At 39.8% G+C, this 25,400-nt stretch overlaps 4 protein-coding genes across 6 annotated transcripts in view; 2 read left to right on the forward strand and 2 right to left on the reverse strand.

The window, feature by feature from the left end:
* Window positions 1–25,400, reverse strand: part of ome (dipeptidyl peptidase 4 omega) — a 70,573-nt gene that overhangs the window by 27,188 nt on the left and 17,985 nt on the right. For 2 of the 3 annotated variants that reach the window (XM_070279437.1, XM_017253979.3), the window contains exon 1: window positions 10,606–10,712. The exons of the other annotated variant lie outside the window; for it this stretch is intronic. The gene's annotated coding sequence lies outside the window, so the exon portion shown is untranslated. Of the gene's footprint in view, window positions 1–10,605; window positions 10,713–25,400 lie in introns of those variants that run through there. 3 annotated transcript variants of the gene reach the window in all.
* On the forward strand, window positions 15,576–18,111 carry LOC108133842 (putative leucine-rich repeat-containing protein DDB_G0290503). Its single transcript, XM_070280201.1, has 3 exons — window positions 15,576–15,666; window positions 15,730–17,766; window positions 17,829–18,111. The coding sequence occupies exons 1-3, from the start codon at window positions 15,619–15,621 to the stop codon at window positions 17,907–17,909; spliced, it is 2,166 nt and encodes a 721-aa protein (XP_070136302.1). The 5' UTR covers window positions 15,576–15,618; the 3' UTR covers window positions 17,910–18,111.
* On the forward strand, window positions 18,036–18,674 carry LOC108133901 (uncharacterized). Its single transcript, XM_017253996.3, has one exon. The coding sequence runs from the start codon at window positions 18,056–18,058 to the stop codon at window positions 18,548–18,550; it is 495 nt and encodes a 164-aa protein (XP_017109485.2). The 5' UTR covers window positions 18,036–18,055; the 3' UTR covers window positions 18,551–18,674.
* gdrd (goddard) lies at window positions 23,276–23,828 on the reverse strand. Its single transcript, XM_017253997.3, has one exon. It carries the CDS (start codon window positions 23,720–23,722, stop codon window positions 23,387–23,389), a length of 336 nt encoding a protein of 111 aa, XP_017109486.2. The 5' UTR covers window positions 23,723–23,828; the 3' UTR covers window positions 23,276–23,386.

Raw genomic sequence — 25,400 nt, forward strand, 5'->3', positions numbered from 1 at the left:
GCCTGAGACTCGCATTTATTGTGCTCAGTCGCTTGGAATGCTGCATTGGGAGTGTTTATCGGTTTTCATTACGGATTCTTTGAATGGTTGCTCTCGCATTAATTTTCGCACACATTTTGCTGGCAATGAATGCGTTTTCAAATCATTTATCTACTCATTCCAACCCCCCAATGCCCACACGGCCCATGGCCCTCCTTTTTTTCTTTCTCGAAAGCCCGTATATCTCATAGCCAACTACTATTTCCACCCAGACGGCAATCTTCTTGTCCCCCGATCCGCTTCCCCTCTGCAATGCGACGAATAATTTTTATTAAAATGTCAACAGCCTGGCAATGAGCATTGGAATTGGTTCCACTGCCACTCCCCCTTTTGCCCCTTGGGGATGTGTTTGCCTGCCAAGAGTTTAAAATGTTTGCCAGGACATTGCAGTTGCAGCAGCAGCAGTCTCTGTTTCAGTTTCAGTTGCAGTTGCAGAACTGAGATAGAAACTTTGGTGAAAGGAGACCAAACATGTCAAAGCCGGAGAAAGACTTGAAATTGCAGCCGACTTTTGGGCGTTGGAACACGTCCCGTGCATGTATGGGTGCCCGGAGCCAAATGAGGCTAATGCAGAAACGTGCAGCAATTACAACCGCAGCCTATGGAAATTGTCCGCCCAGCAAATGGAGTCATAACCGAACATAAAGTCAACTTTTGCACAAGAATGGAAACATATCTTGAGGCTGGAAATGAAACGTCAATTGAACAAAAAGCATGGGTTTATATAAGATATTTTATTTTACATTTAAAATATTATATAAAAAATAAGCCTACAAAAATAGGCCTAAAAAGTATACCCCTTTTGCGGGATTTGTCAGACAGGCAGCCAGGCAAGCGGAAATAAACTACAATAAAAAAAAAGGATTTTTAAATGTGAAAAATAGTTCGTTGGCTGGAAATTCTACGCTCATGAGTTGCACCTTAGTGAATAAAAAAAATTTTAAAGAAAAAGCGACAACACTGTGGAATAAAGACAACCGAGAGCTGGAAAACAGCTTAGAGTGGTGGAAAAAAATTGGAAGCCAACTACTGACCGAGAGTCCATAAAGCTATTTTCCTTTTTTGTTTGCCTTCCCCCTTTTGGCCATCTCTGCTCTCAAGTACGCACTTCAATTAACTGTTTTTCCAGCGCCAGCTTGTCCCTGGCCAAGAGATATAAACATACTACATAAAAAAAAAAGAAATTTTTTTAAAATATCTACCCATGGGAGAATAAAAGTTTATTGAATATCGTAAATGTTTACGATACACAAGAAGTCAGGTCTTATAGCCCAGATTCTCAAGTTCAGTAAATTTCAAATTAAAGTTGTTACTGCCGCCCACTTGTCACGCCCTGTTCTCTATATAGGGTCTAGGATCTTCGAGGCTCTGCGGTTACTTTGCCGGCTGTCTCAGGGCGATAAAATTTGAGATTTATATGACAATTAAATGGCTCAATTAGGATACACAATGGCCATTGTGGTATTGAGTTATGTGCGTGTGGGATGAAAGGGGTTACCAGAGGTCCTCTAAGATGGTAGAAGTGTGAAATTTAATTAAACTTCAAGGTATTCCAAAAAATCGATATACCTATTCCCATTTAATGGTATGCAAATGATGGGGTATGTTTTTAGAGTACAACCATCAACTTTTAAATGATTTTCTGACTTTTCTAGTAATATTTATTATTAAGCCAATGTAACCTTTGGGAGCTGACGGCTTTCGGTTATGACCTTAGCCCATAAACTCGGTACGACGATATGAGTCAGTCAAAAACTCATTTCGTTAAGAAGGCAATAATACAAAATACTTAAATAGCTATCAAAAAATACACTTATGAGTCTTGCAGCTGTCCATAAATGCCACCCATCGCCCACCGCCCACTACCGACCAACTTTCTCTTTCCTTTCTTTTTCCTTTTTTTTTTTGTTGCAAGGCCATTCAGAAAAATCATCAAACTACAAATGGCCGCACCTCATGTTCTCCTTTCTCTTTCACTTCCTGGGCTGCCTTTCTCTTTCTATCCTCCTTTTGCCAGCACATCTGGCGCTTCGCTCCGTATTTTGCCTTCTTCCACATCGCTGGGCTCAAGTTTTATTTGTCGCAAAATATTTCATTGTTGCAAGTTCATAAATAAGCATATAAATTTAATTTAATGTAAGGCAACCGGGATCTAGCTGGCCGTCAACTTTAACAATGTCCTGGCAACACACGCGCCCACGTAGCGACACACAGCGACACGTTTCCAGCTTATTAATGCCGCCTAGACATAAAGGAGATTGCATTTAATAACCAGGCCGGGGGTAATAAAAAAAGTGGCCCAAACTTTGGGTCAACTAGCATGGGCACAACATGTCTGGAAATGGGAAAATGAATTCCCGGTTTCCGCCAGGTTCTAGCCGGCGCAGTAAAACTACTTTTAATGCCAACAACAAGGTAAAAGTTTTGGATACTTTTTGGCTCAACTTAGAAAAAAAATTAAATTGAAAAGAGAACTACAAAAAGGACAAAGTAAATCCTTTAGCCACCTCACGAAATATCCACAATAAAATCAAATATTTACGGTTTTCATATAATTGAAGTCGAAACCTGAAAATTTGCCTGTGTTCTTGTGGAAGATAAGGACGAAACCGTAAAGGAAAACAAGGACCTGACTTAACGACATCCTCTGGGGGACTGGGCGGAAGATTAAAGGAATCGAAGTGAAGAGAGAATTTGAGAGAAACAAATTACAGGATATCAGATTTCCAATTGAAATGAAAACTGAAATGAAACTGAAACTAGAAAAATAAACATATATATTTCAGATATTATATTCTCATGAATTTTGAGATTTATAATTTATTTCATTTCATAATCTTTTGTTTTTCGGTAGCAGTGTTATTCGACTAGCTGAAAACTTTTTTGATTTATAATTTATTCAGTTTCGTCAAAGTCATATGGCCTGACCGATAAAGCCATAATTAAGCTGGCCAACAAGTCACTTGGCCAATTTATGGCCCTGCCCCATCCACCTCATCGAGTTTATCGAGAACTGTCAACAAATTGCCAAGCAAAAAAGAATTTCATTGAAACAGAAACAGAAACAGAGGCAAAAGTTTCCCTTGATGGACAAAGAGTCCAGTCAACTGATAAGCTGATAATTATAATAATAAGCGAGTGACTTACAATGGAACTTGGCCAAAGATCACGCAGAAATTTTAATCAAATGAGGCGGAAACTCTGAGAAGAAGAAAATAAATGGTCGCGATGGTTTAGAGAAGGACAGACTTGCTTTCCCCGGTCTAATTGGGCTGATGGTACTCCAGAAAGTTTATTACTTTTGAATATACCTATTTTTTTTGGGCCAACTAAGGAGGGAAGAAAGTTTCACAAAAATTTTTGCTGAATTGCCATATATTTTTTGAAGCGCACTTGCCGTGGAGCGGATGACAAACTTTGGTCGAAACTCAAAAGATTATAAGTTGTTGGTGAAAAGGATTATAAACTTGAAAATTTCAGGCAAATTAAATTACCAGATTAATTGAAAGATACCTCGCATTCCGTAAAGAAAACCATTTAAAGTGGGATTGTTTGGGTTAGTGGCTGACTAAGCCCTTGATTTCCCTTTTTTTGGGAACTAATCAAAGCAAAATGCCTGAAGCCCATTGAAATGACAATGGGGACTAAAAAAAGGCTATAAAAAACCCAAAACTATTAATTAATATGGTAGAAGAAAAAAAAACACAAATTGGAAAGAAAGCCACAAGGGGAAAAAAAGGAAAACAAACCAAATCAAAACAAGCCACGAAAGCCCGGACAACAAATTAGCAACAGTCGTTAGTCTCCGGTCTGCCCCGTCTCTTTCTACCCGGGTGTATGTGTCTCTTTCGCACAACAAACTGTTACAAGGTTTTGCTGCAAAGTTCCTTTTGTTCTTGGCAAACACCAACACACACACACATTTATTTATACATAATGATACCAGAGGGGGACGCAATCCAATCTCCCTCAATGGGGGCCTCCAAAAATAGTTGCCTGCAATTTAAATATTGATTTTAAGCCCGCTTTTGGGTCTCTTCCAGTTTTGAGCTCTTGGCCAAATATTTACAGCCCAAACTGAAGAAAGAAAGCCAGGAAAAGGTCATCAAATAAGCCACTTCCTTGTGCCTCGGCCATTGGCAAACATGTTCGAGATATATTTGTTTGCTCGGCACTGAAATCATAGCTTCCTCTCTGCGGCATTTCCAGCATAATTTGCGTTCCTAATGATAACTTCAAATGGAAATTTCAAATGCAAATAAATTGCAAGCATTCTATTCCTCTGTTACTGGACCTTTGAAGTTAATGCCTGTGTCTGCGTTTCATGAAAACAGTGAGACTCACAATTGAATTAATTTATGGTTCCCACACTTGATTAGATAATCTGACCGCAAACACTCTAGACCGTTCTCGATAATCATTCCCGTATCGATGGACTCAAGTTGGTATTTGTACTATCGGTGATTACCTAAGACATGTGATTTATATGACTGGGATTACTTCACAGTTTGTGTACGAAAAGGCTTTCATATTAAAGGTCTTGAATGTAATGGGTTTAATTTCACAAAAGTAATAATTTCTTTGAAAAAAGAGTATATATTTTTCTTTTGATTAAATAACAGACTATCTGGTATTCGTAAGGCTATATCTTAAGTCCTGCTATGACCATAAATAAGTGCCACTTATCACTAATTTGTGAAAACGTGCTATAAGATTCTTGCAATACACAGATTAGATAAAGTAATTAAGTGATTTGGCTATAAACTCGAAATGTCGATTAGACTAATGAACAAAAGTGTGAAATTCAATTGAGAACTTTAGTAGAAACTTTAAATTAGACAAAGACTAAGACTTCTTTGGGAAAACACGTTCCTCCTTCCACTTTTTTCTCCTGCAGAGCTAAAGAAATAACTCGCTGTAATTGTAATTGTAAGGGGTAATCAAATAAATTAGTCGAGTACGTGCAAGTGCGTTATTTTCAGCACATTAAGTGATGATTTTAGTTGTACTCGTTGAACAGACCGAGTAGAGTTGAGACCAACTGACTGAATGAATGACTGAATGAGTGAATGGTGGCCGGATGGAGTGTTCTCCAAAATATAAAAAAAAATAAAACTAGACTGAATGAATCAACTCGACGCGTTGTAATAGCCACTGACGCTCTGGCCCGGCATTAAGACAATCATTTTAATTGAAGTGCCACTTGCGTACATGCAAGTCCAAATCCCAACGAGAGAGTGGATGGTCCATCCTGCCTTCTCTTTCGCTTCCACTCAGTCTGTCCCTTTCGGTTTGTGCCCCATTGTCTGTCCGGCTGTCTGTCAATTGTCGGATGTGCCACTAAGCGCTTAATAAAAAGTTTTTGGCTCGCGCTTGCCTCAGATATTGTTTTTAGTTTTTGGTATTTACTTTGGGTCTTAAGCTCCCACTGATTGTCCGGCACTTGGCTGGAGTATAGTTTATTTAATCTACTTCTGCAAGTAGTTAGTGGCTGGTTATGCAACATTGTCAGCAGTTTGGGCTGGGTTTTTGTGGGAGGAGAAAGGGCATTGCCTTTCACTAAATATTAAATTTAATATAAATGGCTATAAAGTTGTTTACATATTTTTTGCATAACATTTCTCTCAAACAATCATTATTTTCTTGATTTATATTTTCAATTGAATCTGTTTATATTCGAAGTCACTGATTAATAATAATTTCAATTGCCCAACTGGCCTCTGCCAACCTCTAACTGCAAAGTATAGTTCAGGCTTGATTAGCAATCTAATTAAGTTTAAACAAACAAAATCATATGTAAATTTTCCCAGAAAACACCACAAATATTTAGATGTTATTAACTGTTTCAGATTAGGCCCAAAAGTTCCAACAAATGGCCCAATAACTAATCTATCAGCCATCGACCGCAGCCCAAAAAGCCACAAATGGAAAAACCTCGTTCAACCGAAATCTGCAACAGTTGCAGTGGCAATTTAATTATGTGCCACCGGCCTTAATGTGATTTATTTATTTATTTTTTTTTTGGCACAATTTAGCCACGTTAATGAAATGGGTCTTGCAGCATACGAGTCTATTATAGTTGGACTTTAATCAGGCTCAATGCTGCTTAGCCCACTCGAAGGATTCTTTGCCATTTTAATTTAAATATCAAAAGGTGTGGGAGTGTGAGGTTGGCGTGAAAGGCCATTGAGCAGGGGTGTTCGAGTGTGAGTGGTGGGCCAACACCACCTGCCTCCAATCTCAGCCCCTTACATATTTTTCCCTTCAAGCCCCCAAATCCCCCGCACGAACCACACTTGTTTGCACATTTCTCTCATTTGACGCACTCGCTCGGCTTTCAATGTTAATTATACTTGTTGGGCATAAGCCCCGCCTGCTTCTGCTCCTGCTCCTGGTCCACCCACCGCCCACTCCCAATGCCACTCATTATGCAGCTCATATAGGATCCATGGAGCATATAAACCATATAAAAGTGAGCATGTTTTCCACAGATTCTTCTTCCTGCCACCCGTTCCGAGTGTGCTTGTAAAGCCATTTGCTGGCATTTGTGTAGGCCATTTTGTTATTTTTGCATCTTTCTCATTTCGCCTTCAGGCGGTTTTCCATTTTTTGTGTTAGTTTGTTCATATATATGTATGTATGTTTTTTTTTCGGTCCAACCTTTTCAGCGTTTTATTATAAATATGAAAATTAATCACTCAGCAAGGACCCAAGGAGTAGGCTTGGCCACCCGAAAATTTGTTGGCCATTCGAAATGGTCCTTTAATTAGCTCATTTCGAGCGGAATGTGAAGCTTGATTACCATTAACTTGCCTTTCATTTAGGGTTCAGGATGTCGAAAAAAAGTAAATGATATATATTTTTAGGAAGGGTATGATGAAAGGGTATGATATTGAAAGTTAAAATTCTGTAGGCTTGAAATTAATGCAATAAAATGGGCCACTGATTTCTGCTTATTTGCATTAATATTCCTTAAAGTCTTCCATTTATTCTAGGGTACCCCCTATTCTCTGTGAACCAAATCGCATTTCCTTTTCCTTTTATGTGGTTTCGTGTGAAGAAACAACAAAAACAAAAGTCGTTTCCCAAAGACCTTTCCGTCTTTCGCCTGGGGGCAGCAGCTACCATCATACCCTTATTGTCAATGTGGCACTGTGTCTCAGACTTGTTTATTTGCCTTTTAATGGGATGCGCTTGGCGTGTTTTTATTTTTATTTCACGCTCACAACACGCGATGCATACGCAATTCCAACGCCTCAAATTAGGCTATGAAATTTGTACGTTTGGTGTTGGTAATGAAAACTATGCCAGCCGACGCGGTCAAAAAAAAATCCAATGCAGTACTTTTGTCAAATCATCCAAAGGATCTGGGTAGGAAGGATACAAAGTCAAAATCGAAACGGGGGCAATCCACCACAGTCACACAGAGACAGACCAAAAACCAAACTCAATTGGGCATGGACACACCGTCTGCACGCGCTCTGACCAAGTTTTTGGTTTTATTTTCATTTTCATTTGCCAAACGGGGCCACTTGAATGCGCAATGAGGCTGGCTGGCTTGCTGGCTGGCTGGCCGGCGCGGACACCCTGCCGGAGTCCGAATAATAAAAAAAAAACCAACAAGCTCCAAAGGACAGAGCGGAGTGTGGCCCTTGCACAACTTTTTACTTTTTATTTCACTTCTGCATAAATTCAGCGGCGCTATCCGTTTATTTTTGTTTCAGAATTTAAGCGATTTCCGTGACTATCGCCGGAGATTTGTTGCCACAGAGAATCTGCAGCCGAAAGCTGCTCAAAATTCATAAAACGAAAAGGGCCAAAATGTGGGTGATGGTGGATGGTGGGCGGGAAAGTGCAACAGCCTCACTCGAGCTTATTGTTGACATTTAGCGCCAGAAGCTCACTCCCTCATACTCCGGCTTCCCTTGAATATCCTCTCCAACCGCAATCCTAGTGTTAATTAAGCTTACAGACCGCCAGGACCGAACAGGACAGGCCAGGACCGGCAGGAAAACGTTGCATAAAGTTGTTAAGTTTTTGTCAAGCCCCTCGGCCCGCTCATTTGCTGTTGTTTTAGCTGCTGGCGGCTTAATTATTTTCATAAAATTTTTTCACATTTTTCCCTCGGTTTTCCGCTCATTTTGCATCTTTGTGTCCGACCGATGTTGGCTTTTCTGGTCGTCTCATTAAATTAAATCAATTAATTTTTCTACCACTTTTTTATACATATTTTTTGTTGCATATTTTATTGTTTAATTTTTTTTTTATCTATAAGTGCAGCCGGTCATTTAAAATTGTAATGGTTGGACACACAATTATAAATTTGCATATGAAATTCGATTGCAACATGAATTTGTTCTTTATAATTGATCGGAATGAGGAATATGGCTTGCGGAATTTATTAAATTTTATTCAAATATTCGTAGAGGCTGCTGAACTCTCAGGTTGCAAGTCTGAGGTATATACTCTTGATTTAATAATAATTGTGGCTCTAATAAATAAATCAAGCTACATAAACTATTTAATTGCATTAAACTCACGAGCATTTAATCACTTGGTTTAAAATGCATTCAAGAGAGTAATTTTCTGGTATTCCGATTGAAAAGATTATTCCAATTTAATTTAATTTCATACATTTTTTGCTTTAAAAAAATAAAAAGATTTAAAATGGACAAGAGATTTAACTTTTCGGATTTTGTTTTGATAAGCTCCTAAAGTTGGTTTGTTTGTGCCATAAAAACATGCATGCAGTACATATATGGCCGTTTCTAGTTGCTTTTTATTGTGCTTTTGCTGTTTAATGCGATTCTGCCGGTTCTAGGGGGAATTTCTGGTTTTATTTGATTTTAATCTGCAGTCATGGGGATTTTTTCATGTCATAGAGAACAAGCTTAGATTATCACCAAAACAAATGTGCTTTCTCAAACAAAGAACCCCCTTTTTGAAATAACAACTCTCATAACCAGTTAGTTTTCATCATGTTTTGGAACATTACTCATACGCAGTGTATTTCGTATAAAGGAAATAAATCTAAAAATAGTCATAGCATATACACCATGTGTGCAGAGAACGTGGAGCAATTTAAACGGCCTAGATTTCTTGGACAGCTGGCCGAACGCGCCGTCGGCTCCCACTCAGAAACTATACACGTCAATATACACACACATAAAAAACATTCACAAATTCTCAGCCAACTATAGAAAAATCTATTTTTCAATTATGTGAACATGCCGGGGTCTTTCCCCGTCCGAAAGACCGCCCCAGCTTCAATCACTTCACACCTCTGCCGCTGACCCGCATCGTTATCACTTGGGTGCCGACTACATAGTCCAAGTACTACATCTCTCTTAATTCCCACTCAACCTGTTTCATTTGAATTGCTTCTTTTGGGTCTCTTGACCTTTTTTTTCAAATAATCTACCGCAGCCCACTGGAGAAACCAAATTTTCTCACGAAGTTTCTGCGGATATCTCCGGTTGGGCTGTGTTGATTGCTTTAATTTCAGTTTAAATATTTGTTCTCGCCCATTTGTTTACTTGTCTGGACACTTTTGGCACTTTTGTGTAAATATATGCAAAAACATTGCCCAAGGTTTTATGACAAATTAACATGAACAATTATGTGGAAAATTGATGGAAAACAAGTTGTTGGCTTGACTCTAAAAATGTGTGTTTGTAATTGCTTACGTATTTGCATATCAGCATGCAATAAATTAAGTTTAATTATTATATTTTTATTAAATTAAATAATTTATCCGGCGAATTAGCATTTTATTAGATAAATTGTATTGTTATTTTTTAGATAAAATATATATTCGTTTGTGGAATACTCTTCCACTTCACACTGATCACTCTAATGGCTTCTTTTCAGCTCCGTTGAACAGCCTGCCACATAGCCACACAAAAGTTTTTCCAATTAGTTTAATGCATCATTTTGTCATTTCGGCAGCCAGCCAAGGATGCTTCACATATTATATTCATAAATGCACAACATATATATTCGAGAGTACGTATATTTTTGGACAAGTGCAAGCCAAGATTTTCAGCCACTTCATAACACTCCGAGCAGAATGTCTTTGCCTGCATTTCGTTTTAAAAATGTGTTATTCCTGCTCCATGTATTATGGCTTGTTCTGGATGCTGTTTTGTTTTCATATAAACACTCAAAGTATTGCAGCCACAAAAAAAACGGCCAAGAAATATTTTGCTGGCAAAGTTTATTTTGTGTTTTTTTTTTTAGGTTTTAGTATTCTTTCTACTGTTGGCTTTTCCTATTTTGTGGCGTAGACAAAACGGCGGCGAGCACGTTTCCGGTTGCGAACGGCATCGGAATTATAACAAGTTGTAAATGAAAGGCAGAAATTTGATTACATTCGATGTCAGAAGTCGGAATGAGAATTGCAGAACTGGAGAATTTGAATTGGGGGGAACGGTCACAGATGGGGAGACAGACAGATAGTGGAGATCGCTGCCTCAGGCAAAGTGTAAACGTATCTGCCTGCTGAGCACCGAAAATGTATCTTAATCCGTCTCCCCATCTATCTCGGGGCACGCGAACGCCACTTACGCTAAACTCCCACACACAATCGGCGACGTAAACTGGATTTCAGCGCGACGGAGACTCTTTGACGTAGCCGGATCCGGGGACTGAACCGCACGTGGCGACTGAGAAGCGGCAACTGAACTCAACCACAGCTGGAGAACTGCCAGCTACCCAGCCAGCCAGACCGAAAACCACTCACAGTGAGTGGAATGGCCAGCGAATTGAGTGAAAATGACTACCGGCGAAAGAGCAGAGCAAAACAAACCAGCAAAACACTCAAAGAGAGAGAGAGAGAGAGAGCTTTGATGCAACAGGTAGTGGTGCTGGTCATTTAACCTCGTTACTTCCTCTGTGGGTCACACGGTGCGTATGTGTGATATGGGGTGTGCGTGTGCTCGTTCGGGGCGACGGCAAATCGCCGACAAATTGTTTTGGAATGTAGGATGCTGTGACTGCTCATGACTTGGATTACGGGTCGAGTTTGTTTCCATTCCTCTTGCTCCCTGGCCACCCACTTTGGTGTGCCACAGTGCGTATACGTAATTTGCGCTCGGCTTTTGCGGCTGAGCAATTTTTGTAACGGGAGAGTGTGGGGGCGGAAAAGTTTGTCCATAACTTTGTGTTTTTACAACTCTGCTTTGTTTTGCTATTTCTAGAATTTAAGAAGTTAAGAAGTGTGGAGGATATATGTAGTTGTGATATTAAATATTAAACTGCTTTTTGTATTTGATTTCTGTAATAAAAGATAGAATACTTCTACTTCAAAACAAGTCTATACCATTTGATTCATAGATATATTGAACAATTTTGAATTTAAACAACAAAATACATAGTTGAAATTATAAAAATTCAAATTGATTATTCCTGTTCGGTAGCAGGTTCTTCGGAAACATTTTCTTCTCCAGTAGGCTCTTCTATCGAATCTTGTTCATCCAAATCTTCTTCATCCGGTCTTGCCAACAACTCCCTGATTAGTTCCGGGGTGAGCTCAGCTAACAATGACAAATTGGCTACAATTGCTGTTAGTTTATTCAAAAGGCGGCGAGCATGTAATTCCGATTCCGAATTGGTCAAAGAATTGTTGACAGCTATCTTAAGTTTTGCCAGTTCTATTTGCAGTTTCCTGACTTCCTCAATATACTCCCGGGATTTTATCAGAGAGATGGCAATACGACGTGCCAGCTCCTCTTGCTCTATCCGCGCGTTCCTAGCATTCTCTATATTGCAGCCGAGGATCATGGAACGGGTTTCTATATCCCTATTCATCTTGCCAATATGTATAAATCCTTATAGAATATTGTAGTGAAGTCTCCAAGTATTTGTACTGTCCCGTAGGGAAGTGGGATTGTACTGAGATTTGTGGAGGACAGTAGATTATTTTCATAGCCTACTTGGATGTGACGATAATTAGATGATTGACATCAATTATAATAATTATCGGAATAAGCCGATTAGCTGGCTAATGAATTAAACATTATGAGAATATTCCGGACCATGCCTCAGGCGACAAATCAATGTCAAAATAAACATATAATTATCATCATTATCCCCCTAACTGCCTGGCGGCCCACAGGAGCACGACAATTTTGTGGCAGCCTCTTTTGCTGGGCGCCCTGGCGGCTTGGCGGATGCTCGGTGTTGCATTCATAATTGATTGTCCGGAGGGACGAACGTGTCCTGGGCAGGATAAGCACTTAAGCTAAATGAAGGCAGACGGCTTAATTTTTATTCGACATTCGCTGGCAAAAGGGATTTCTAAGCCGCTCTGCCAATCTCTTTATCTTCATCCTTTCTGTTTAATTTTTAAATGTGCGAAAGTAGACGGAAAAAAAATGCTCGGTAATTGGTCAAAGTCCTTGAATTTGGTCAAGAGCAGAGAAATTCATTTTTAATGAGAAGCAAATACGCTTCGTCCTAATTGGATTAATTGTGAATCCTGCGGGCTTCTGCGAGCTCCTGTGTGAGTCTTGCGGTCTAGGTCAGTGTCAATATGGCAGGGATCCTTTGAGGATGAGACATCCTGGCATTGTCAGCCAGATGAGGGTTAAATTAGTAGTTCGTGCTTCTATTTTGAAATCAGAAAGTTAGATGCCAGCACAAAAGAAATGGGTCAAGAACACTTAAGCTTCAGTTAAATGGCATTTTGTGATAAATGTGAAAATTATTCAGAGACATAATTTCCCAAAAGTTTTTGGCAATAATATTCCTCATAAAATCACGAAATCATATTTAACTAGTTTCTTAATTAAAACGAACACAAACAGACTTTCAGCTGAAGCCCCAAAATGCATCATTAATTTGCTTTTCATTGTGCTTAATTCTCCCTCAGTTTTCTTCCTTTTTGGGAAAATCTTTGCCTAAATGCCAAATTCTATCAATTTGCCATTCAATCATTCAACTGACGCTGCTAAGCCGACTATGCAAATTGAAGTCAAGAGGCATTAAGTTCGATCCCCACACTAAAACGCTACTCCATGACACAATTGTCAGGGTTTTATCGGCTTATTCCTATGCATGAGCACAGACACTCAGAATAGTCTCTGCCACCATAGCCCACACACCCACATGAAAGGCGGGGGGCTCTTATCGGAAACTAAAAAGCTTTGCCAATTTTCCGGAGCTCTCCTTTTTTTTTTTGCCTTACTGCAATGTAGAAATCATGTGAATACATGGAACCATTTGTCCGAAAATCTATCTTTTTTTGACAGAACTACAAGGAAAGGATGTCTGTTTCAGCTGGCAGAGTTTAAATACTCTTTAAGTTATTTAAAAATGGTTGCTTTTATATTGCTTAACTTAAACCAAAGATATAATATACACACGCCATGAAAACATACCAAAAGTTATCCAAAATATCAAATAAAGTTATATGTTTAAGCCACTTTAATATTTAATAGATTTTTAGTATTCCTTTATTTACTTATTCTCAATTTAAAATGTAAACACCCTAGAAACTACCAAGTCCTTAATTGACTCGGAGCTTATGTTACTCCATCAAAGTAGACAATCTTTAAGCCCTAAAGCACAAGGTTAAAGTTCGAGTCACAGATATTTCGTCTCGCAAAAATAAAGATGAAATTTAAAGGAAAAAAAGGACAAAATAATTGAAAGCAGCTTGATTGATTGGTTAACTATGGTTTTGGCACTCTCTCGAATATCTACCACCTTTCCCTCGTTCTGTAAACTTTTTGAAATTGATGTGCGGTGAAAGGTGATTTATTGCAGGATGGTGTGAGGGGAAAGGACTTTCTCTTGATTTCTCTGTCTGTGTTTGCTTATCAAGTTTCGGTTAGGTTTTTATTATGCGACACATAAATTTTGTTGTATTTTATGTTGTAATTCAATCGAGGCAACCTTTTTCAGCTTTTAAGCATAATTGATGATGGATACTGGGCACAAGATGGCAAAGGCCATCACAAAAAGGTTGAAACAGGTCAATAGAAAAGATGACAGTTCATGCCAAATTAAATTCGAATCAAATCAATATAAATAAATATATTTCTTACTCACTGTTCTCTTCAAAAAGGACCAAATCAGTAGACTCACCTAAAAGAAAATAAATAAGATTCAGTAAATTAATTTAAAATCACTGGCTTAAATTTTTAGTTCATCGTGGCTTGAGTGGCTGCTATGAAATATTGTTTTTGTGGAAATTTTCACACTTGACTAGACATTTTCTATTAATTTTTGTTGGCCAGAGGAGGATAAAAATGCCTGTGATGTCCTGGATATTGCCTGGAAGTTTTTCTCATTATTCTGACTATTAACTGTCTTTCGACAGGCTTACAGCCTTGCTTGCCAATTTCCGAAGCTGCTCGCCCCAACTATGCCAACTACTTAAGAAAGTTTCGTGCCTGGCACTTCCCCCAGTGGCATAACACCTATCATTTGCATCTGTCCTGGATTCTGTGTAGCCCCGCACTAGCTCCTCTTTCTAGTATTTTAGCCACAAGGATGGTGACTTTCCCCGGTCCAACTACCGCAAGCCAAACACGAAAAGTTCGATTGCATTTTTGGTGGCACAGTCGCTCGCTCACTTGGCAGCTCGTCCCACATGGCGGGCACGTGTTCTGCGGCATGCCACCGCGTCATGCATACGCCAAGTTGACTAATTAAACTAATACCCTCAACCGCCTCGATGGCTGAGCAAACACCTTGAGATGGAAATTATTTTGAATCCAACCAGCTATCCCCATCCCATATCTGTGGGGAAATGTTTCCGCGAGCGCAGCACGAAAGTCTCATACATTTCACTTATTTTTGTGGTTCAACTTTTGCTGTGATTTCAGTTTCGCTTCTTTTTGGTAACCATTTTTTCTCCGGTTTTTTTCACCGCTTAGCAATTTAATTTTTGTGCTTTCCTTTATATATTATTTATATATATGTATACATTTTTTTTGTTGGCTTTTCCGCCGTGTTTGCGTAGCTGAAATTGTTTTCCATTTTCAGGTTTTCCCACCGCCCGCGGGGAGCTAGATGCTGCGAGGAGTCAGCAGTCAGGAGTCAGGAGTTCAGGAGACCCAGGAGCTCCAGTTTCAGAATTCGGTGGTTGGATGGGGCAGTTGGGAGCCACAATACTGGGACTCCCTGTTGGGTATCCATTTCAAGTGGCACTGAAGCCACAACCTGTGCGATGATAACGAGTAAGTGCTGCTCTGGGCATTGCGAATTGCATTGGGTTTCCCACAAATTTATGCAGCTTTATAGGGGGCTGTTTAAAAGTTGGAATGACTTTCCGTCACTGTCGGGATAACATAAATAATCGAGGTTTTTTGGAGAGATTATATGGGGTTTTTTATTGGGGTAATTGATATTTTTTTCAAGGCTTGAAATAATATTAAAGCCAATAGTAACTAGTATTTGTGTCCAAAAAATAAATTATACGAGCTACCCTCGCTGGTTAATAAGCACAGCATGCAAATCAATTCCCGGTCATAGTCGGGCATGTACCAAAACCAATGGTACTCTTGGAGCCCAGTTAGTTGAACCTTACCGACTGGTGTCAGAGCAACTGGAACCGCAACAAACGTGACGAAAATGAAACCAACTGTGAGTTTAATGGATAGAACATCTGGCAATTATCAGGTAAATTAGAATTTATGGAATTCTTTGGCAATGTGAGAGTATTTTAGTGAAAATTTCAAACAGGTCATGATAACATCGTTACTGTTGCTATTATCGGCAAAACTATCTGAAAGTTATGACGAGAGAATGTGGCACATTTCCTCCGATGTAAGACCCCTGCCCAGATCAACCATGAAGAATTGCGATGATTACAATGATGTCATAGGATGGATAACCTATCAGATGGAGATTAATGGAAAATTGAAAAATTTTCAGAAAAATTTGGGAATTCTAAACGAGTCCCTTAACGAAAAAGCATCTCTGAAAAATTGCTGCTTTTACGAGAACAGGACTATGGAGATAATAATCAATGACATTAATAAAATTTCTAGAGCCAATGGCAACCAAGATGGAGAGCCTTTAAAGCCAACCGGAGACATGGGCAAAGATCTGGATAATATTTTGCCCAGAATGAAGCAAATAGTTTCCAAAGGATTCAAAAGTTGTTGTAAAAATCTTCAAGAATTTATGAAGAAACTTGAAGAAGACTTACAGAAGCAGTTGGAAGATCTTAAAAAGAAACTGGAATCAACCACTGACAATTCCAAGGGTAAAGAAGATCTAGAGAAGAAACTCAAAGAGCTGCAGGATCATTCGAACGAGCTTAAGGATCGTTTGGAAAAATTAGAAAAGCAGTTGTCCGAAAAGGAAAATTCCGAGTCAAAATGTTGTGCTGAGCTTGATGGAAAAATTAAGGATCTCGAGAGCCAAATAAAAACAGCCAAAAACCAAGCCGATGACAAAGACAAAAATTTGGAGAATAAATTAAAAGACTTCAAGGACAAGCAACAGGATCAAGAAACCCAAATGAAGGACCTAAAGAAAATCGTTGAAAATCGAGTGGAAAAAATTAAAAATTTAACACTAAAGTGTGATACAAATTGTAATCCTGAATCTGGGAAAAACAATAACCTATCCGAGTTGGAGTCTAGATTTGAAAAGCTGGAAAATCTTATATTAAATATTTCCAAAAATTATGATAAAAGCAACTCGGGGTCATCAAATGCCAATGTAATTGTAAACATCAAGGTTTGCGAAGAAAATGCCAAAACCTTACAAATAATTGAACAGCTTCTTCAAAACCTGATAAATTCCAAAACACAACCGAATAATAATGAAAGTTGCATTCAATTGAATAATTATATAAATGATCTGAATGAGCAAAAAAAGCATATAGAGGAAAAGCTGGAGAAAAGTAAAAGCTGTTGCAAGGCAATAAAAAAACTTAAGGAAAAAACTGAAAGGTTGAAAATTGAACTAAAAAACAGTGTTGAAAAATATGAAAAGCACATAAATGAAAGTGATTCTAACTATAATAAACTTAAAGATCATCTAAATGAAAAATTGGCTCAGCTGGAGGCTTTGATTAAAAATTTAACACAGGGCAACCCATCACAAAGTAATACGGATCTTTATGAGAAACTGAAGGCTATCCAAACGGAGGTGGCTAAGTCTCAGGAAACGTTGAAAGAAATTCAAAACCAACTCAAGAAATTATCCAACCCATCTAAAAATCAAACCGAAACAATCAACAAAAAGTATAATGACTTGACCGACGAGTTACTGAAGCAGCAACAGAAGTTCGACGAACTTCAAAATAAAATTGTCCTTCGAGTGGAAGCTCTAGAAAATAAAATCATTCAAGAGCACTCCAATTCGAATAATGCCAATGAGCGGTTGAAACGCCTGGAAAACCTCTATGACAGACTTCGTCAGGATCTGGATAAAGCCCAAAAGAAATTTCAAGTCCTAAATAACCTCGAACAGCTGGGTAAAGATGCCCAGAATAGGATTGTTAAGCTGGAAGAATTCGTGAATAAGTGCCGAAGCAAATGTGAGCAGCTTAATAAGTTGGACGATCTGATTGATAAAATAGAGGACTTGGAAAAGTTGGCTAAGGTTACCAGACGACCACAGAAACCAGTTTCTCCAACTCGTAAAGTCAAAATGACGAAAACAACAAGAAAAAAAACAACAAGAAACTCGTGGATAGGTGGCATCGATTATGTCACTTCAAAGATAGATTTGAATAAGACTTGGCATGATGAAAAGGTGTATAATGTAAGTCTGTCTTGGTTTGCAGATTGACTTTGATTTCCTTACTTATATATTTTTTATTTCAGATAATCAAGCCGGGAAGACCTCCGGTAAATCCCAATGAAGGGTTAAATAAAAACAACAATAAAAAAAAATATACTTCCTAATTTTTTTTTAACACATCAACCTGCCTTTTCTTTAAATGCCATTTTGAAAACGAGTAGAGTAAAAGAGTAGAGTAGAGTAATAGAATTGTTTGCAGACGTTTATAAGAACAAATATAGGTCAATCCAGTCTTTATCAAAAATAATAAATGAATTCTTATAAAGCAAAAAAAAAAATTAATTGGAACGTTTCAATAGTCCAAACGGAGGTCAAGAAAATTGACGAAGCCCTTCGAATATGTAACTCCATGGAGACAGAGATCGAAGACTGCCTAAAAAATGTAGAGGAGATGAATGAAACGTACAATGCCCCCGGGCGGTACTCCATCGACATGGAGCTCTTTCGCAAGGACTATCCACGGGCACTGAGTCCCGCAGTGACCACACCTGAAGTGCAATCGATGCAGAGCGTGAGTTTGGAGAAGGATACGCTCGGCGAAACAGTGAATGAAGCCAGGACTGCCCAGGAGCTGGACGAGTCCTATGTAGAAGTCAGGTACAAGTTCATCAAGTTGAAGCGGGAGCTCGAGGCTACAGTGGCCCACTGCCAGAGGGTGGTGGACCATTCGGTGCGCCAGAAGAAGGTCACGCACATCATGCTATGGGGATCTGAGAACAGCAAGACGCGTGTCTGCCACCACTAGGAGTTGGTAGTGAGGTCCTCTACAACACTTGACAACTATTCCATCATAGTATAAGGATGTGTTCAAAATACAAATTGTCTCGACGCTTGGCAGCTTTTATTAAAAATTACAGTCACCATTAGAACGACTTTTGGGGGCGGCCAACTTTCCAAAACTCATTTGGCTTGACATGAAAATGAGGCAAAGTTTTTATCAGTCCTTGTTTCACTTTTTCCCCCGTGTCCTTCTTCAGCGACACACCAAGTTTTGGACGACGTCCCGGTCGTCCATGATGGCGACGATGATGATGGTGTTCAGACAGTAAGAAGTAACAAGTCAGCCAGCTGCATGTTTACGGGCACGACAATGGGTACAAATACAAATACGGACATGCGAGAGAAAAATGCGGGAAATGTGAGAAATTGCCAGCGAAAAACTTGAGATAATATAATGCAAAAGTGGCCCAGGACCAGACGCAACTTTTCCATAACTTTCCAGTATGTCCTGTGTGTTTGTATTTTGCAACATAATATTTGTGCGCTCGGGCTGAACATTATTTTATTTAAGTTCCCTTAAAGGGGGAAGCCCCGCTCTTCGTTAGAGAAACAAGTAGCTGGAACAAGGACCTCTGGCTGGTCAACTGGACAGCTGCAAGGACATAAAACAGTGAAGTTTTGCATATTTAAAGTAATATCAAGGGGAAAACAAACTTTTCTTTTTCATTATTATTCCTGTTACCCATTTTTTTTCTTTATTACCCCAAGGGGTTCGGGCCAGAAGCGGCCAAGGAGCCAGGCTCTTTGGTCCATTGAATAAAGCCATCACCGAGGGTCCAGAATTGGGTTCAAAAGGTGTTCATTGAGTGAATGCTGTGGTCGCTTATATTAAAGAAAGGGGCTTAGGTTGAAGTCGGTGGAAATAGGGTAGGTAAATAGATAGTGTTTGTAAAGAATTAAAGCTTCTGGCAAGGTACCTTAAATCGATTCATTATTCTGATGACTCTCCAATGCATTCGTATCGCTAATTTATGAGAAACATTGCCCACCTTCCACCGTATATGATGACTCGCTGGTGTTCACGTTTGGATACCTAGTGTTTTTTAGAATCAAAGGATATCAGACTTGCTATTAAAAGTTTTTAACATTAAATGGTAAATAAAGGATCTGCCAATAATGGAATTTGACCTACATTGCAGAAGGTAATAGGTATAAAAGGTACTTGCCTAGAAGCCCAATACCCAGTACATTTTGGTCCTAGCATTGTAGTTATCTTTCTTGTTATTTATACACCTCTTGAGCTCTTTGCTCCATTAAACTGCGCTTTATGGTGCCTACTGCTCCTCCGCACAGCCATCGATTGATATGAGTTTCGGAATTTATTAGCGCTTTAATGGCCCATCCAGCAGGCCAGGTCTCAGAATGTGCTCGTGGTGCTGGGAGTGCTCCCCAGATTCCAAACGCCCCTCCCAAAATGCAAGTGCAATCGAAACAGAAGGCACACTCAGTGCTTGCCATAAACTGTGGCACTTTCAATTTGTGGAGAACCCCTTGCCAGGAGCCGGAAAAACAACTGGTTTTCCATTGAACTAGTCTGGGAGCATAGCAGTCAAAAATCAAAGACGAAAATGGGCCAAAACCGCTAAATTGTTTTGCACGTTTAGCCGCAAATGGAGTCTGAATTGTTAGAGTCCTTGTTATAGAGAGTGTGTGTGTTTAAGGGTATCCTGTGAGCTAGCCACCACTTCCGGCAAAGTTCATCCGGGCATCGGGCATTGGTTCGATACCATCACGAGCCACGGCAAAGTTCCCTTTTTGGTAAAGGCTCATTGTTTGTTTGGGCTTTTAGTGTTGCTGCTGGGGGAAGCCATTTAGAAAAGATTTGCCAAACAAGTTTGTTTAATTAAGATTTCCTGCGGGCCGGTTGATTGACTTTAAGTGCCAGGAACTAACCGAATTAATGAGGCAAGCCTCCAGCCTCAGGGAAGATGATCTCCCTAGACAGTGTCTGCGGAAATTTGGCCCAGAGGCTGCTCAAGGATAAATTGAAGCGGATGCTTAACTGGACTCAGGGCCGTAGCTAGCATGGGGCAGGTGGGGCGGTGCCCCAGGGCCCCCGAAGGGAAGGGGCCCCGCCGGGGCAAAAGACTTCCGTATAGGGGGCCCCAAATTTACTTGTTGCAACAGGGCCTCCGAGGCTCTAGCTACGGCCCTGACTGGACTGCTGGAAAATGTGAAAAGGTAAATACTTTAATCTATAGGTTGTTATTGTTTTTAGAAAATCCCACATATTTTTACCGGCAATCAGTAACCGCTTGACAAGTTCATCAAGGTATAGAATTCATTGAGTTATTTACTCGAGGGACTCAACTATCCTCTCGGGCTGAACATCTGAGCCGCGCCCAAAAGGGATTCCATGTTAACTGAATTAATGACACAGCCAAAAGGAAAAATTCTCCAAGTAGACAACAAACAAGAGGCATTTTTGGGAGGCAAGGCCACAGTTCATAAATATGTAGAAAGAAATCCCTTCAGAAAAGGGAAAACACGCTAAGCACTTCCGTATGAATAAATATTTAATCAATCAATTTCGACAATTTTCCTTTTTCGAGGCTCGTCAAATGCATAAACAGAATGGATACATTTTCATTTTCCGAACGATGATGATGATGGTGATGGTGATGCTGATGACGACGACGATGAGCATGAATGTGAAGCTGGAGGAGATGGAGGCTGTCGTTGAGGCATAAAACAAGTCAGACACATAAAAGTAGATTTGATTGAAATGCTAATTTTCACAGATTACCAGTGAATGAACAAAAAAAAAATGAAAGAAACTCGAATCTGGCGAAAAAATAGATGGACAGTCATTGTGAAAGGTGGCCCCTTTCAACAAAGTCACCATGAGACTGTGGAAAAACCCGGAAATAAAATTTGTTGCTTAGAAGGGCCTCTGGGAAAAATCCTTAAGAGCAACCAAATCCATTTTCTTCTCTGCATAATCATGAGATCCTTGAAAATGTTTGTTGAGTGAACATCTTCTAGCCAAATGACAGGACACTTCACAGCCGGGATGGGCCATCAGCCGCAGACCCTGTTTTGGATTCAGCCTCAGTTTCAGTTTCAATTTCGTTTTCATTTTCGGTGCGATTGATTTGCCTTGAATGCTCCTCCATCCTGGCTCTCTCCCATCACCCATCACCCAAAAGCATCACCATTTTCCACTTTCCCAGCTGCGATTATCGAAACGTTATTAGTTTGTCTGCTGGCAGTGACAGGTTACACTGAACTTGGGACTTTTCAGGGCCCAGGTGATGCTGCAAAGTGGGTGACGAGTGTGCGTGTATTTATGGCGGGCAGTGTGTTGTGATTTTGTGGCATTTTGTAATTGAATTTCATTTGATGCTCATATTGGAATTTTAATGAATCAATGTTTGTTGTGCCGAGGGAGGGGAATTGCAAATGAATTTGGTCAGACTTCAAAGCTTTTAATCGGAAATTAAATTCTGAAATTGTAAGAAGATTGTTAGAACCTATTTGAGATTTATTTTTACAGCACCTTTTAATAAAAACCCTACAAGTTTTCCAAGGCAACTATTACCATAAATCTCCAGCTAATAGAATTACTTGAATATGCTATTCAAATGCTGGTAGGTTATCTCGAGCAGCTGAGTCCTCTGAACTGCTACTGCTATTTTGTCTATTCAGATACTCAGTCAGTCAGCCGAGTGAGTTCACTCAGTCAACTCGGGCTATCACACACACAATGTGTAGTCACAACATTGAGGCAAAGTTTACTTAAGCATGAAGCTCTGGAATCTGAAGTTGTGACAAAATGCGACTCCAACCGGCAGAGGACTACATTCCTCGACTATGACAAACTGGCTCTGGAGGCAGCAGTCAGCAAAACAGAATTCAACAGATGTGGCACAAACCAGGGTCCTGGGACCAGGGCAGAAGCCGCAGCAGATGCAACATGCCACATTGCAGCAGCTGGTTGTGATAAACGCGCAGCACAATTGTTGCCGCGGAGATTCGCCAGCTGACAAAATGCTTCTGACATTTTTGCAAGTTAACAATAAAAATATTTCATATAATTTAACGCTGCTGTGTCAACAGTTTCTGGCTAGATATTTGGGTTTATACAGCCAGGACTAGGGGTAGTAAGAAAAAGGAGTTTTCTTTATTCTTGAATTGAATAATTTCCCAATTTAATGTCAAAATATTTATATAATTTTCTTTCTGTGCAACTTGTTTCAGTTTCAGCTTTTGGCAATTCTGTCACATCTTTTTACCAATAAGTCGAGCGGCAGCCGACGAACTTGAAGAATGTCCTTCCTTATTTATTGCTTTTAACATATTTGTTTGGCCCCGAGGCAATCTGTCTTTGTGGCTTCCAGGATATGTGAGTGTTTGTGTCTTTTTGTGTGTATGGCGGCAAAAGGCAAATGCAAATTTTCAGTCTCAAATTTTCCGGCTTTGTCTTTCATTTTCGGTCGCAAAGTTTCGGGCCAAAACAAAGGGCTCTGGCCAAAGTGCAGCTGCTTGGAATTGCTTCGGGTACAATTTTTGAAGGGCGGTCAATAAAAAGTTTATTGTTACCCAAAAAAAAAAAACAAAAAGGAGTCATTGTGTGATGAAAGAGCGGAAGTTCGTTTGGAAATTTTCTGTGAAAGGCCTCGAATAAATTGTAAATGGCAGCAGAACTTCTGCAAAGTGATGAAGGGGATATAAATGATGAAAAATACGATTAGGCACATCAAATATATATATTTTTGAAATTTAAAACAATGGTACATCTAGTGATTTGAGTCATAATGGCTTTTAAAACATCGAAAACTAAATTGATTTAAAATGAAAATTAGTCAGGAGTTTCCTCCGATTCCGGATAACGACGCATTCCATTGTCGCCTCCGGCCATTTTGTCTTGTTCGACTTCTGCTGCTGCTTCCTTTGCTGCAACTTTCTTCCGTAGAGCTTGCTGCATTTTGGCCATGGCCGAGGTGGCCAAACGGACACGCTTGGTAATACGATTCAGTCGCTCCTGAATACTGTTGAACATCTGCTCCGAAAACTGGGCATCCTCCGAGGTGTCCAAGGGAACCACAGAAGCCTCCACCATGCTGACCTGGCTAACGTCCTGGAGGGAATCATAGCTCACTAATTCCTGTGAGCCATCAGATCGTTTATCGCCCATTTCGAAATATTCAACAAATTATATACAATTTTTGTTTTGATGCTTGGATGTTCGTTTTAGGAACTACCAAAACAGAAGTCTGATTGAGAACTGGTTTCAGTCAGGTTCTGGTTCATAAGATCGGATAATCAAGGCCTACTTGCTGTTTTGATTTATTTTTAAGCCATCTAAGTGTATAATTGCTAGAGCTTCTTACGATAACCAAAAAGAAAAACTCATCTTCAGTACAGAAGCCTACTTGGCGGGTAATCAAGTGTGAAATGTGTCCATCATGGTCATAAAATCAGAAATCAATTAAAGCCATTTAAGAGGAAGAGGAGCAAGGATATGGATGTCGAGTGTCGAAGTTGCCAGGGTGCAAGGCAAATAAATCTCTGAAACGACTCTGCAAAGAGACGCACACACACATTCTGAACGAGGGGGAAGGATATAAAAGTTGCGCCACAGTTGAATGAAGCAAACGAAATCAAAGTCTATAACTTAACGACTGCAATGAGAATGATGGTGATGACGATGTCGACGATGTGGAACGCCCTCAAGGTCCACCCATTTGCCCGCCCATTTCCCCAGTCAGAGAGGAAAGCCCGAACCCAGAAAAAAAAGAGACAAAAGCCGAAAAAGACGGAAATGCAGCATTCATTTTCCTTTGCCCCCACCATTCTCTCACTGAGTCTGTTTTTCGCCTTCATGTGCTAAATATTTGCCAGCCATTTCTTTATTTTCCACTCGCTCTCTCCGCCAGTTTGGCCTTTGTCGCCAAACTGGATTCCCATCTTGACTTGCACACCCACCCCACCCCGGAACCCATCTCCACGCAGCCATCTCCATTTTCCACTTTGTAATAAAGCAATAAATCTGCTGTGGAACGACTCCTCTTTTATAATAAATTCCCTTACACTTAAAAACACTTACAAATGAGTTTTTGTTCAATGGAATAAATGGCATGTCTCTTTATATATCTGTATCACTGTCGCCATAGCTGCAATTGCATGTTCAAAGCTGCATCAAGTTTATATATATTGTGTAATCGCTGAATCGAGCATTGATAATGGCATTTGCCATTTGCTTTGTGGCTGAGCTTTGACTTTTGCCGACTCCTTTCATATTTTTTGTGCTTGCGCTGGTAAGTAGGCAACATTTTTGTAGTTTCTCGTTTTTCAGGCAAGAAGGCTTAAACTATTAAAGTTTCTCTGCCATCAATCTAAATTAATTAGCTTAAATATAGCCCCTTTTATAATCCCCCTTCTGGTCATTTCTTATTCCAAACAAAGACAGGCTGTTGTCTAATCTTCTGTCTAAATCACTTGCCAACATGTTGCTCAAAGTCACTCACACACATAACTAATTGATGATCTAATTGAATGTTCTTGCCCCATTTCTCAGCTGGGTTATATTCTTTTTCTGTTCAGACCCCCCCACATGGATGGGCACATCTCATATCCCATATCAAGAGAAACATCTGTCAGACCCATCACAATAAATAACCATATAGTTATAGTTGAGTTTCCTGCATTAAAATGCCATCATGCTGGAGATTAATGCGAAAAGGTCACGCCCAGCTCCTTTAGGAGGTGAAAGCCATTCACTTCAGCAACGCATTGACATTTGCTGTGGACTCTGCCTTTCCCAGAGCCGTTCCCTTGTGTTTTCGCTTTCGTTCTCGGGGTTTTTTCCTTTG

The sequence above is a fragment of the Drosophila bipectinata genome, chromosome 3L (genome assembly GCF_030179905.1).
Source record: "Drosophila bipectinata strain 14024-0381.07 chromosome 3L, DbipHiC1v2, whole genome shotgun sequence".
Taxonomy (NCBI): domain Eukaryota; kingdom Metazoa; phylum Arthropoda; class Insecta; order Diptera; family Drosophilidae; genus Drosophila; species Drosophila bipectinata.